The 12,453-nt window shown below is 35.6% G+C and overlaps 1 protein-coding gene across 1 annotated transcript in view; it reads left to right on the forward strand.

Annotated features, from left to right (window-relative positions):
• LOC117315412 (sodium-coupled monocarboxylate transporter 1-like) overlaps positions 1-10,745 on the forward strand; it is a 37,776-nt gene extending 27,031 nt beyond the window's left edge. The window contains exons 11-16 of the mRNA XM_033869594.1: positions 413-483; positions 1,720-1,806; positions 2,235-2,506; positions 8,735-8,835; positions 9,604-9,734; positions 10,355-10,745. Of these exons, the coding sequence (XP_033725485.1) occupies positions 413-483; positions 1,720-1,806; positions 2,235-2,506; positions 8,735-8,835; positions 9,604-9,734; positions 10,355-10,486 (794 nt within the window). The 3' untranslated portion in view covers positions 10,487-10,745. The remainder of the gene's footprint in view (positions 1-412; positions 484-1,719; positions 1,807-2,234; positions 2,507-8,734; positions 8,836-9,603; positions 9,735-10,354) is intronic.
• The last annotated feature ends 1,708 nt before the right edge of the window (positions 10,746-12,453 follow it).

A 12,453-nucleotide genomic window follows, 5' to 3' on the forward strand; every position in this document is an offset into this window, starting at 1 on the left:
TGAACTTTTGTTTATAATAAATAGTTCTCTTTTTCCAGAGTAGCAGTCAGATATATACTGACATCTTACTAAGGTCTGTTCCTAGAAAACATGTGTGAGGACGGGGGGGAAGGCACTTTGAAATCAAGGGACCAACATGTTGAAGCAATTTAAGATTTTGATGACCCTCCCAAATATCCACATTTTTGTGTACGGTACCCTGGTATAGAAGCAATTTTAATGCATGAAATGGTACAAACACATCACATACACCCAACAACAGAATTAATTTATTTCAAACCTCACCAACCCATAGATGTGATTTTAATTTGAACTCGCCTCACCACATGTAATTTATTAGAGTGCTTTCTCCTCGTCCTATATACCTTCGCAGCCCTGATACACAGTGTCACATGATCTGCTTCTATTGTAGTGTTCATTTACGGTGCCATAGGAATCGGGGTGACTTTTATAGTGAGAAATCTGAAAGGAACTGTACTACAGGTAGGCATACACATTTATTACTGTTTTCATTTATACGGGGAAAGGGAGACCCAGCATTCGTGTAGATGGTGCAGTAGATTTCTTTGTGGACAACAGATGGATTCCACAAGGAATACAAGAGTCCAGCCGTAGTAGTAGATTTATCAATAGGTAAAGTTTTGACACATGTGTTGTGCCGTCATCAGAACCGGTTCTGATGAGGACACAACACATGTGTCATACTAGTCAATATTCTTTATTAAAGCCAATAATACAGCTGTCCTGGTCATCTTTACCTATTGTTTTGATTTATGGTAATCTAGACTGATGAACAGATTGGAGTCTGTTTATAAACTAGGATAGACCTTGTGACCTTATTAGTCCCGGAATCGTGAAACGCGGTGGGAGATAAAAGTTTCACTCTCCATCCGTCGGTTATTACGTATGTATGTACATCTGTACGTAGCACCAAACTCATCAGTGTTCTAGTGGCTTCATCCTGGAAGGATTTGATCAAACTTTGTGCAATCATAAAGAACCATAATTTCTCACATGCTTGACAGGTTTATTTGGCAGTTCCTAGGGAAAAGATAAATCGATCTTACACAGGGTGGGTAAAGACAGCCGGCACGCGCTATATGACGCTGCTCAAAATAACGTAACGTCATTATTTTACGTTGAGTAACCAAGTCGTAAATGATGACGGCAAGCCTCGTGCTGACAGGCCAAACTCTTACACTCGGGTTGAGATATCCCTGTCCAGGGAACGGACCCATGATATATTATATTAATCTTGGAAGGTTGGAGTTTCAGGATCGTTATAAAGATTAAGAAATAAGGTCTATGATGCCAGCACTCAAGAGGCTTAATCCCTTAGATCAAACTTCAGACACTTATAAAGGACCATAATAGGTAGCGGGCGTCAGTAGGGGACATATTGCTTTAGAAATACTCAGTATGTTTGTGTAACGTGCTGATGGGCCATCTTTGGCCAGTTCCATTAAGCATCTGTAGGTGCATTACGATTTAACTCTTAAATGTTACATTTTAAAAGAGATAAACAAGTTTGTCCCCAAAATGGTCCTTCGTTAATATTAGTGGGTAACCATTTTTTTTTCTTGCGTGGGGATACTTAACTTAAACTGTAAAATATCAACACATTCTAAATATTTCATGAATATTTTCCAATACTTGTCAGAAGCCATGTCAGATTGACAAAATGGTCACTTTACAAATTATGTTTGATTTCCATTTCAGGCATCCCTGAGTTTCATGGGAGCCGCGTCTGGTTCTCTGAATGGAATTGTAATACTAGGGGCTTTCTTTCCTTGTTGTAACTGGATGGTAAGTATGTCGGGGAGAGTTCCCAAAACCTCGGGCAAAGTATGTCGGGGAGAGTTCCCAAAACCTCGGGGCAAAGTATGTCGGGGAGAGTTCCCAAAACCTCGGGGCAATAATTATGTCTACTGCCGAAGGAACAGTTCATCGCATTGGACCCAACACTTCGGGGGAAATGATAAATTTACCTGTTGACTGATAAAGCATGAAGCAGGTGTATTGTTTGTGTTTTAGAGTTTTTGTGGTACATGTCGTGTATTGTTTGTGTTTTAGAGTTTTTGCTGTATATGTGTGGTGTATTGTTTGTGTTTTAGAGTTTTTGCTGTATATGGTGTAATGTTTGTGTTTTAGAGTTTTTGTTGTACATGTGGTGTATTGTTTGTGTTTTAGAGTTTTTGCTGTACATGTCGTGTATTGTTATTCCTCCATTACAGGGTGCTGTTGCTGGAAGTTTAGTTTCCTATATCATCATGCTGTGGATCAACATCGGAAAATATTCCGTGATCGGCTCACCGGAAACTTTAGAATTTCCTACTTCAAACTGTTCAGCTAATACAGACATTTCATCTATAAATGTAACGTCGTCGTATTCCATGACGACACATTCTCCAGACAGTTTATATTATAATACTACTATGACGGATATAGGCTACACCAATTTCTCATCTTTACCCGTCACTAATGCTCCCAGCATAGTACAGTCTGTGTAAGTATTTCATTCTGTATAGCCATTGTGTTTTATCAATCATCGTGCACCATATGTAAGTTTTTACTTCCAAATATACTTACTCCTCCTTAAATCTGAAATGTATTTCAACCAAATTTAGTTTTGAGCATCATTTGGGGAGAGCAATCATCATTTATATGAATGAGGCTGGTTCAACCACTGGGAATACAGAGAGGGGTCCTGAAAGGGGGACTATTCTGAATCAAATTGTTTCACTTCTTTGCACAAACTGAAAAGATGTTGTTGTGTTTCTTGTACTTCTTTACAAAAAAAAATCATATGCCATTTGATTTCTGTTTTTGTTTTAAATTCTCATAACTTAGAGTTATGTATAGACTTCTCCATTAAAACTGATCATTTCATTTCTTTTTTTTTTTGTAATTATCTTTTTATTCAGGATTTTCATCAATATACATAAAATACAATTATTCCTTTACACACTCACACACAAACATACACAAAAACCTAATCTATATATATCATTTGCTTGCTCTCACGTACATCGACAAAATATTGTATATAAAATTCCCACGCATATTGCATACTGCATACATTTACACACATCCAATCTTATATCCAGAGATATATTAACATAGTACGGTATACGGTATATTGATATATACTGTATACATAATACATACACAAGCAAAGCGAGAAAAGCAAAACATCATATTGACACTAATAAATTACATGTAAACAAAGATCATGTTCATACAGACAGCACATGCACACAGAACAGCACACACACACAAACTTTCAAAACATACTCATACATACATACTCAATTTGTACATGAAAACAAAGACGGTATATAAATATATACTGTATGCATACAACAACAAAGAGAGAAAAGCAAACATCATATTCACACTTATAAATTACTTGTAAACATCATGTTCATACAAACAGCACATGCGCACACACCATCACACGTACACACACTCACACACATACACACACAACAAACTTTCAAACTCGCATACACACATAATTAATTTATACATGAAAACAAAGAAGAAAAAAGGCAGAGAAAAGACTAGGATATAGTGAATAATTCTCAGTTGAAACCATTGTAACTTTGGACTGCGGAAGACATTAAAGGGAATTTTAAAGATTTTTTTCCATTTGTCTTCATTAAAGTAGAAATGTTGTTCCTGCCATTTCCTAACACCGGTTGGTACAGAAGCTGGTGTGATGAGACAATTATAAAAGTCTTTTGAGCCTTTATGGTTCTTATAGAAAATTTCTAAATGCAAAGGTATAAATGGCTGAACTGGATTTTCAAATGGAGGCTCTAAAACATAATTATCCATAAAAGATCTAACTGCAGATATCAGTCCGTGGTATTGGAGAAAGTTAGTGTTGGCTCTGAATTTTTCTAGAAACTCATTAATTGTATAGAAACTTAGATTACCATGATTTTTAACCAAGTCAGAAATTGTATAAATTCCAACATTAAACCAGTTTTTGTAAAAGATGGTGCTATTTCCAACTTTTATATCTGTATTATACCATAATGGAGTTTTCAAAAAAGAGTCATGATCCAATGCCCTTTTCCTAAATAGTCTAGAATTTCTCAATTTTTTCCATATTCTGAAAACATCTTTCCAAAATTTATTAGAACACTTAGATTCACATACAGATATGTAAGCATTCCCACAGCACTGTAACTTTTTAAAATCTATCATAGTCTTTAGGAGGATAACCCATTTGCCTGAAGACTTAAACATCCTACGTACCCAACCTAACTTAAGTGAATCTATGAAAGCCTGGACATCTATCATTTTCAAGCCTCCATTTAAGTAGTTTTGGATAACAACATCTTTCTTTATTTTATGAGGCCTATCATTCCAAAGGTAGTCAAATATTATGGAATTTAATTGCACTATGAATCTCTCAGGTGGGTTAGGCAGAGTAATAAAAAGATAATTTAGCTGAGAGATTAATAGGGATTTTATAATATTAATTTTACGAATAGGAGTCAAATTCCGCTTTTTCCAAGAAGATATTAGAGATTTAAGTTTTACTATTTTTTTGTCAAAGTTCATCCTTGGCATTTCAGCTAGGTCAACAGAAAAGTCTATTCCTAGAAATGTGAACCTGCTTTTACCCCACTGTAAGTCTAATTGTGGCAAAAAAGTTTCCTGGCTATATTTTTTGCTTCCAAACCAAATAACATGTGTTTTATCTGTGTTAATATTGAGCCCCGATATCTTAGAAAAATTGTCTAGCTCATTAATAGATTCCTTTAAAGATTTTTCTGAACCATCAAGCAACAATCCGGTATCATCAGCATATTGTAAATTAAGAATATCTGTATTATCTACCTGTATACCTCTAATATCTTTGTTATTTCTTAATCTAGCAGCAAGAACTTCAGCACAGAGAATAAATATATATGCAGCGATCGGGTCGCCTTGTCTGCATCCACGTTTGATGTTGACAGCAGAAGAAATATTGCCACCTTGATTTACATAAGAAAAAACTTCACAATGCAAAGTTTTGACCCATTTTTTGATGTCAGTTCCAAAATTAAAAAAATTTAAGACCTTCTCAATAAAATTCCATGAAACAGAATCAAATGCTTTTTCAAAATCTATTGATAGTAACATTCCAGGAATATTTTCTTCTTCAGCATACTGCATCACATCATATAGAGTTCTGATATTCTCACCTATATAGCGATCAGATAGAAAACCGGTTTGATCACAATTAATTAACTTGTTTAAATATTTTCTTATTCTTTGGGAGATAATTCCAGAAGCTATTTTATATGAAATGTTTAAAAGAGAAATAGGTCTCCAATTTTTAGCCCACCATCATCAGATGGTGGGCTATTCAAATCGCCCTGCGTCCGTGGTCCGTCGTCCGTCCCTCCGTCCGTCCCTCCGTCCGTCCGTCCCTCCGTCCGTCCCTCCGTCCGTCCGTCCCTCCGTCCGTCCGTAAACAATTCTTGTTATCGCTAATCCTCAGAAAGTACTGAAGGGATCTTTCTCAAATTTCATATGTGGGTTCCCCTTGGTGCCTAGTTATGCATATTGCATTTTGAGACCAATCGGAAAACAACATGGCCGACAGGGAGCCATCTTGGATTTTGACAATTGAAGTTTGTTATCGCTATTTCTGAGAAAGTGCTGAAGAGATCTTTCTCAAATTTCATATGTAGGCTCCCTTTGGTGCCTAGTTATGCATATTGCATTTTGAGACCTATCGGAAAACAACATGGCCGACAGGCAGCCATCTTGGATTTTGACAATTGAAGTTTGTTATCGCTATTTCTGAGAAAGTATTTAAGGGATCTTTCTCAAATTTCATATGTAGGCTCCCCTTGGTGCCTAGTTATGCATATTGCATTTTGAGACCAATCGGAAAACAACATGGCCGATAGGCAGCCATCTTGGATTTTGATAATTGAAGTTTGTTATCGCTATTTCTGAGAAAGTGCTGAAGAGATCTTTCTCAAATTTCATATGTAGGCTCCCCTTGGTGCCTAGTTATGCATATTGCATTTTGAGACCAATCGGAAAACAACATGGCCGACAGGCAGCCATCTTGGATTTTGACAATTGAAGTTTGTTATCGCTATTTCTGAGAAAGTACTGAAGGGATCTTTCTCAAATTTCATATGTAGGCTCCCCTTGGTGCCTAGTTATGCATATTGCATTTTGAGACCAATCGGAAAACAACATGGCCGATAGGCAGCCATCTTGGATTTTGATAATTGAAGTTTGTTATCGCTATTTCTGAGAAAGTACTGAAGGGATCTTTCTCAAATTTCATATGTAGGCTCCCCTTGGTGCCTAGCTATGCATATTACATTTTGAGACCAATCGGAAAACAACATGGCCGACAGGCAGCCATCTTGGATTTTGATAATTGAAATTTGTTATCGCTATTTCTGAGAAAGTACTGAAGGGATCTTTCTCAAATTTCATATATAGGTTCCCCTTGGTGCCTAGTTATGCAAATTGCATTTTGAGACCAATCGGAAAACAACATGGCCGATAGGCAGCCATCTTGGATTTTGACAATTGAAGTTTGTTATCGCTATTTCTCAAAAAGTACTGAAGGGATCTTTCTCAAATTTCATATGTAGATTCCCCTTGGTGCCTAGTTATGCATATTGCATTTTGAGACCAATCGGAAAACAACATGGCCAACAGGCAGCCATCTTGGATTTTGACAATTGAAGTTTGTTATCGCTATTTCTGAGAAAGTACTGAAGGGATCTTTCTCAAATTTCATATATAGGTTCCCCTTGGTGCCTAGTTATGCATATGACATTTTGAGACCTATCAGAAAACAACATGGCCGACAGGAGCCATCTTAGATTTTGACAATTGAAGTTTGTTATCGCTATATCTGAGAAAGTACTGAAGGGATCTTTCTCAAATTTCATATGTAGGTTTCCCTTGGTGCCTAGTTATGCATATTGCATTTTGAGACCTATCGGAAAACAACATGGCCGACAGGCAGCCATCTTGGATTTTGACAATTGAAGTTTGTTATCGCTATTTCTGAGAAAGTACTGAAGGGATCTTTCTCAAATTTCATATATAGGTTCCCCTTGGTGCCTAGTTATGCATATGACATTTTGAGACCTATCAGAAAACAACATGGCCAACAGGAGCCATCTTAGATTTTGACAATTGAAGTTTGTTATCGCTATTTCTCAGAAAGTACTGAAGGGATCTTTCTCAAATTTTCGTATTTAGGTCCAATTGAAGTTTGTTATCGCTATTTTACAGAAGGTACTGAAGGGATCTTTCTCAAATTTCATATGTAGGTTCCCCTTGGTCCCTGATGTTGCATTTTGGGACCAATCCGAAAACAACAGACAGCCATTATCGCAAAATCTTAAATTTTATATATAGGTTCCCCTTGTTTGAAAAGTACTAGAGGGCTGTTTCTGAATTTACACAGATTAGTAAGACTTAGAGGAAGGGAAAAGTAGAGAAAAGATCAATCTGACATGGAACCTATAAAGATCATTCAATGGTGGGCGCCAAGATCCCTCTGGGATCTCTTGTTTATAAAATGTCGAGGTTTGTTACCCTTAGGAATACAGGTTATTATGCCTTGTCTCTGTGTTACTGAAAGTTGACCAATAGAGAAACCATAGTTGATAGACCTAACAACAAAGTCCTTTAGATCTTTCCAAAAGCATTTAAAAAATTCAGCAGTATATCCATCTGAACCAGGGCTTTTATTGTTTTTCATATGTTTTAGAAATATACCTGCCTCATCTACTGTAATCATACCTTCTATACTATTGGCTTCATGTTCCTCTAATTTTGGAATATTACAACCATGTAGATAATTGTCCAGACTAACATGTTCAACTTCCTTAAATCTGTATAAATCCTCATAGAAATTGTGTACTTCATTTAAAATTTCTTTTTGGTCTGTTATAATATTATCATTTTTCTGTAGTTTTGGAATAATTTTTGAAGTAAAATTACGGTTCTCTAAACTGAAGAAGTATGCTGTTGGTTTTTCCCCTTCTTCTATCCATTTTGCCCTGGCCCTAACTATACTACCTTTGATCTTTTTTATCCGTATACTTTCTAACTCTTTTACTTTTGCTTCTAATTCCTCTCTATTGTGATCATAATTAGCTTCTAATGTTTCTATTTCTCTTATCAGTTCTTTTTCTCTAATGCTCTGCTGTTTTTTCCTGTTTGAAGCATAAGATATAGTTTGCCCTCTGATTTCCATTAACAAAGTTTCTAAAAATAGCTGATCATCAATAATAAATTGAATTTCGCTATTGGAAATAGTTGGGGCAGCAGTTAAGTTATAAACCGGAAGAGAGTATTGCAATTTGACACTTTTTATAACATTTTCTACTAATTCCAAATATTCTTTTTCATTTCATTTCTGAAGGAATTTAAAAAAAATTTTTTTACTCTTTTTATAGAAAATAAATTGAAGTTTTTTGTAAAACTACTTACTCAGGTTTAAATCACAGTTTTTATGATTTTTGGTAGAAAATAGATTGAAGTTTTTTGTAAAAAAATACTTACTCAGGATTAAATCACAATTTTTATGATTTTTGGTAGAAAATAGATTGAAGTTTTTTGTAAAAATACTTATTCAGGATTAAATCACAGATTTTATGATTTACAACCAGGTCGTCTGAAATTTTAAGAACTTCATTATTATGCCCTTGACTGAGATATAATCATACAATGTCGGACATTACAGAAGTGCCCTTACCAAGCTCTACTCGCTGTCCTACCTGTGGTATTCCACCTTTGGTACTCTCGTCTGTATAATTGTGGGACTCCTTGTCAGCTTGATTACAGGTGAGAATCCTTCTTAATGCTTATTAATAATCACAGGTGATACATTCTACTTAATACAAGTTGGTACACATTAATTTTCGTTTTTTTGTGTGTGTTTTTTTCAATACAGGAATTATTATCTAAATATAAATTGATAATAATGTACATACTTTTATATGTAAGTAATACACAAAATAGTAATTTTTGTTATCCATTAATCTGAACGTTAGCTTTGAAAGTAACAATTAGATTCACAAAATTTCTTGATTGGTCAGGTATTTATCAAGTTTACTTTTAAAAGAGTTTATAGACATCTAGGTTTTACACATGTTGACCGCTATGGATACAATTTGTTAAATGTAGTCAAAAATGCTTCATAATAAATTGAATACTTTGTCTATTATTGCAAGATTGAAAAAAAATAAAACCTTTATAAAATGTTATTTAAGAAATTCTTCTTAAAAAATTGAATACTTAATCTATTATTGTAAAATTGAAATAAATAAAACATTTATAAAATGTTATAGAAGAAATGCTTCATAATAAATTGAACGCTTAGCCTATTATTGTAAAATTAGTAAATGTTATAGAAAACTTGACAAGGAAGAAGGGCAACTTGAAATATTTTCTGAGTCAATTTTGATAAAGGGTCCTTTGCACCGTGGCCCGCAGCCCACATTTTGACAAGTGAAATTAAGCCTTGTCCCATTTCAGCCAGTCGAGAACAACCTTGATACCAGAACCGCTCACATGTGGAATGCTGATAAAAAAACTGACTCTTTATTGCAGGGCCTACGAAAAGACACGAAGTCTCCCCCAAGTACCTGATACCCATCTTTGACATATTCTGTTGTTGTCTACCGCAGAAAATCCGAAAAATTCTCCACTGTGATATAGATCACTCACGAGTTCATGATAATGTGAGTTTATATATTGATATTTGTTGTCTAGGTTTTGGGGATAAACAAATGACTTCTATCTATTAATTCATGCATGAATCTGGATATCCGCCCATTTAGATAGATATGTTGGTTTTTAGAATACATCTTAAATAATTCTTATATCATTATGTACAGTGAGGGCCATTTGTGATTTTTGAAAAATTGTGATTTTAAGAAATTGGAGTTGTCAAGTTGTCATTGAACCAGTATACATATGTAATTCTAAAATTTCTAAAAAAAAATTTGCTTTTCTCTTAGAATCAAAACTAATGAAACAGTATGAGTCGGCCCAGAAGATTTTTGGGGTTGGGGAATCAAAACCAATGAAACAGAATGAGTCAGCCCAGAAGATTTTTGGGGTTGGGGGATGGGGGTTGGTTTTGATAGAATTTGATTTTTAATTTTTTCCACTGGTATCTGGAATATTTGTATGTATACTTAAAAAGCTTGTGTAATTTTCGCACCTGTGTAGCTAATGCTAAAAAGAATCCCTTGTATCCATATTTAATGCAACGAAAATTTTGACCAAAAATGATATTGAGGAGGATCGCTTGTTATTGAAATGCTGATGTCCTTATAATGAACAAACTGTGTTGCAGGATCAGGGGGACCAGTTATATGCTCCTGTTCATCACCCGAACAGGAAGCTTGTCGGACTCTCAGAGAGCCATGCCACGTCACCGACAGATAAAAGTAACGACAATATCATAGATGATGATACCTGCTTGTGAAAATAACTACTGTAGCTGTGTATAAATGTATTACGAGTGTGTGCAAGTATAATGTAGGAACTGTGATTTTTCATTGGTTTTTTTTCAGCCTTTGTTTAACATGAGGCAGGACTAGCCGAGAGAAAACAGTATTTATGTGTGACAATTTAGTGTAACTAATGGGTGATTCAAAAATAGGGAGTGAGGAGTGGGGCCAAAAGGGGTCAATTTTTGCGAAATTGGCATTTTTTCGAATTACAATAAAACCAATGTACATGTACCCATATAAAATGCTTATGATATATTGACAGAGCAATACCAGTGCCAAATATATTTAGGCATCATTCTTGTTTCATATCTAATGAAACCAGGTGAGCAATACAGGCCCTCGGGGCCTCTTGTTTTTTTTAGAATGAATGATTTTTGGGGTAAAAATGTCATATTTAGGTGATTTTTAAGAATGAGTGATTTTGTTGAACTTTGCTAATTCTGTGGCAACACATGTACAGACGTCTGTAAGGTATACAGGGTGCAAACATACTATCAATTCATTGATGTAGAGGTTTGCGGGGTTGTGTTCAGGGGAAATATTGAAATTTTAGTGAATTTTTTAATTTGCTTCTAAATACTGCCTACAGATCAAACTTTAAATGTCGCGACCCAGGCTCTGTAAGAGGATAGATGATTAGGCATTTGTGTGTTGTTATCAATGTTATAGCCCTGCCATGATATAGGGGGACGTAGTGTTACCCTTGTCCATCCCGTCCTGATGCAATGTAACTAGCTAATCTCAAGAACTGCTGATGCCAACCTCACCAATCTGTGTTTCTGGATGTCAAATGGCTGCGGGGCCATTTATGTCTTACTGATGTTTTCTAGTTAAACCCCCGCAACGAAGTTAGGGAACATGTGCAGATGTGCATGTGCATGCAGCTGTTTAAATTCCAAATGATTTTTTGTTGCAATGGTAGCTGGTCACAATTCATAGGTTTTTATTGTTCAGACAACTCTTCCAAAACCGTTGGGCCAATTCCAATGAAACTTCACACAAATAGAGAGGACCATAATATTATGTAGATGTGCATGCAGCTGTTAAAATCGAAAATTTTTGGTTGCCATGGTTACTGTTCACTATTCATAGGTTTTTCTTGTCCGGACAACTCCTCCTAAACTTTTGAACCGATTTTCACAAAACTTTACGGGAACGTTAGGGAACATGTACAGATGTGCATGCAGTTGTTTAAATTCCAATTTTTGGTTGCCATGGTTACTGATCACTATTCATAGGTTTTTCTTGTCCGGACAACTCTTCTTATATCTGTGGACTGATTTCAACAAAACTTACAATTAAATTGTTTTTATTATGAACAACACATATTCCAGCCATTCTGAATTTCAGAATTAGGGGCATGCACAGGTTATCTTAGTTAGCCTCAAAATAACCATTCCAGATGACCATTGACTCTGCGGTTCGCAGGGGTATTAGTCGGCCATCCTGGCGACAGTTCTAGTTTTATTAGTTATTTAGGGCTTGGTGTATTTAGAGATTTAAATGGATGAAGTTGCTTAATTTTGGAATTACCCAAATGTGTCTGATCTCCAAATTACAATTGTATATAATATGTTAATGATTACAAATCAAATCAAGTGACCAAGTTCATGTTGACGGAAATCATCACATTTCATTCATCCTCGTGAATCATATTTCTGTAAATTCTTTCATTCTTCTTGAATTCCCCTCTTCAGGAATTATTTCCAAAACAAGAACAATCATGACACTATGACAGCCACCTTTAAAACAATATTTTAACTTTGTTCCTTAGATATTTAGTCATTTCAATGTAACATTTCAAATTCAAATTCATGTTATTCTCTTTTTAGCCCACCATCATCAGATGGTGGGCTATTCAAATCGCCCTGCGTCCGTGGTCCGTGGTCCGTCCGTCCCTCCGTCCGTCCCTCCGTCCGTCCCTCCGTCCGTCCCTCCG

The sequence above is a fragment of the Pecten maximus genome, chromosome 17 (genome assembly GCF_902652985.1).
Source record: "Pecten maximus chromosome 17, xPecMax1.1, whole genome shotgun sequence".
Taxonomy (NCBI): domain Eukaryota; kingdom Metazoa; phylum Mollusca; class Bivalvia; order Pectinida; family Pectinidae; genus Pecten; species Pecten maximus.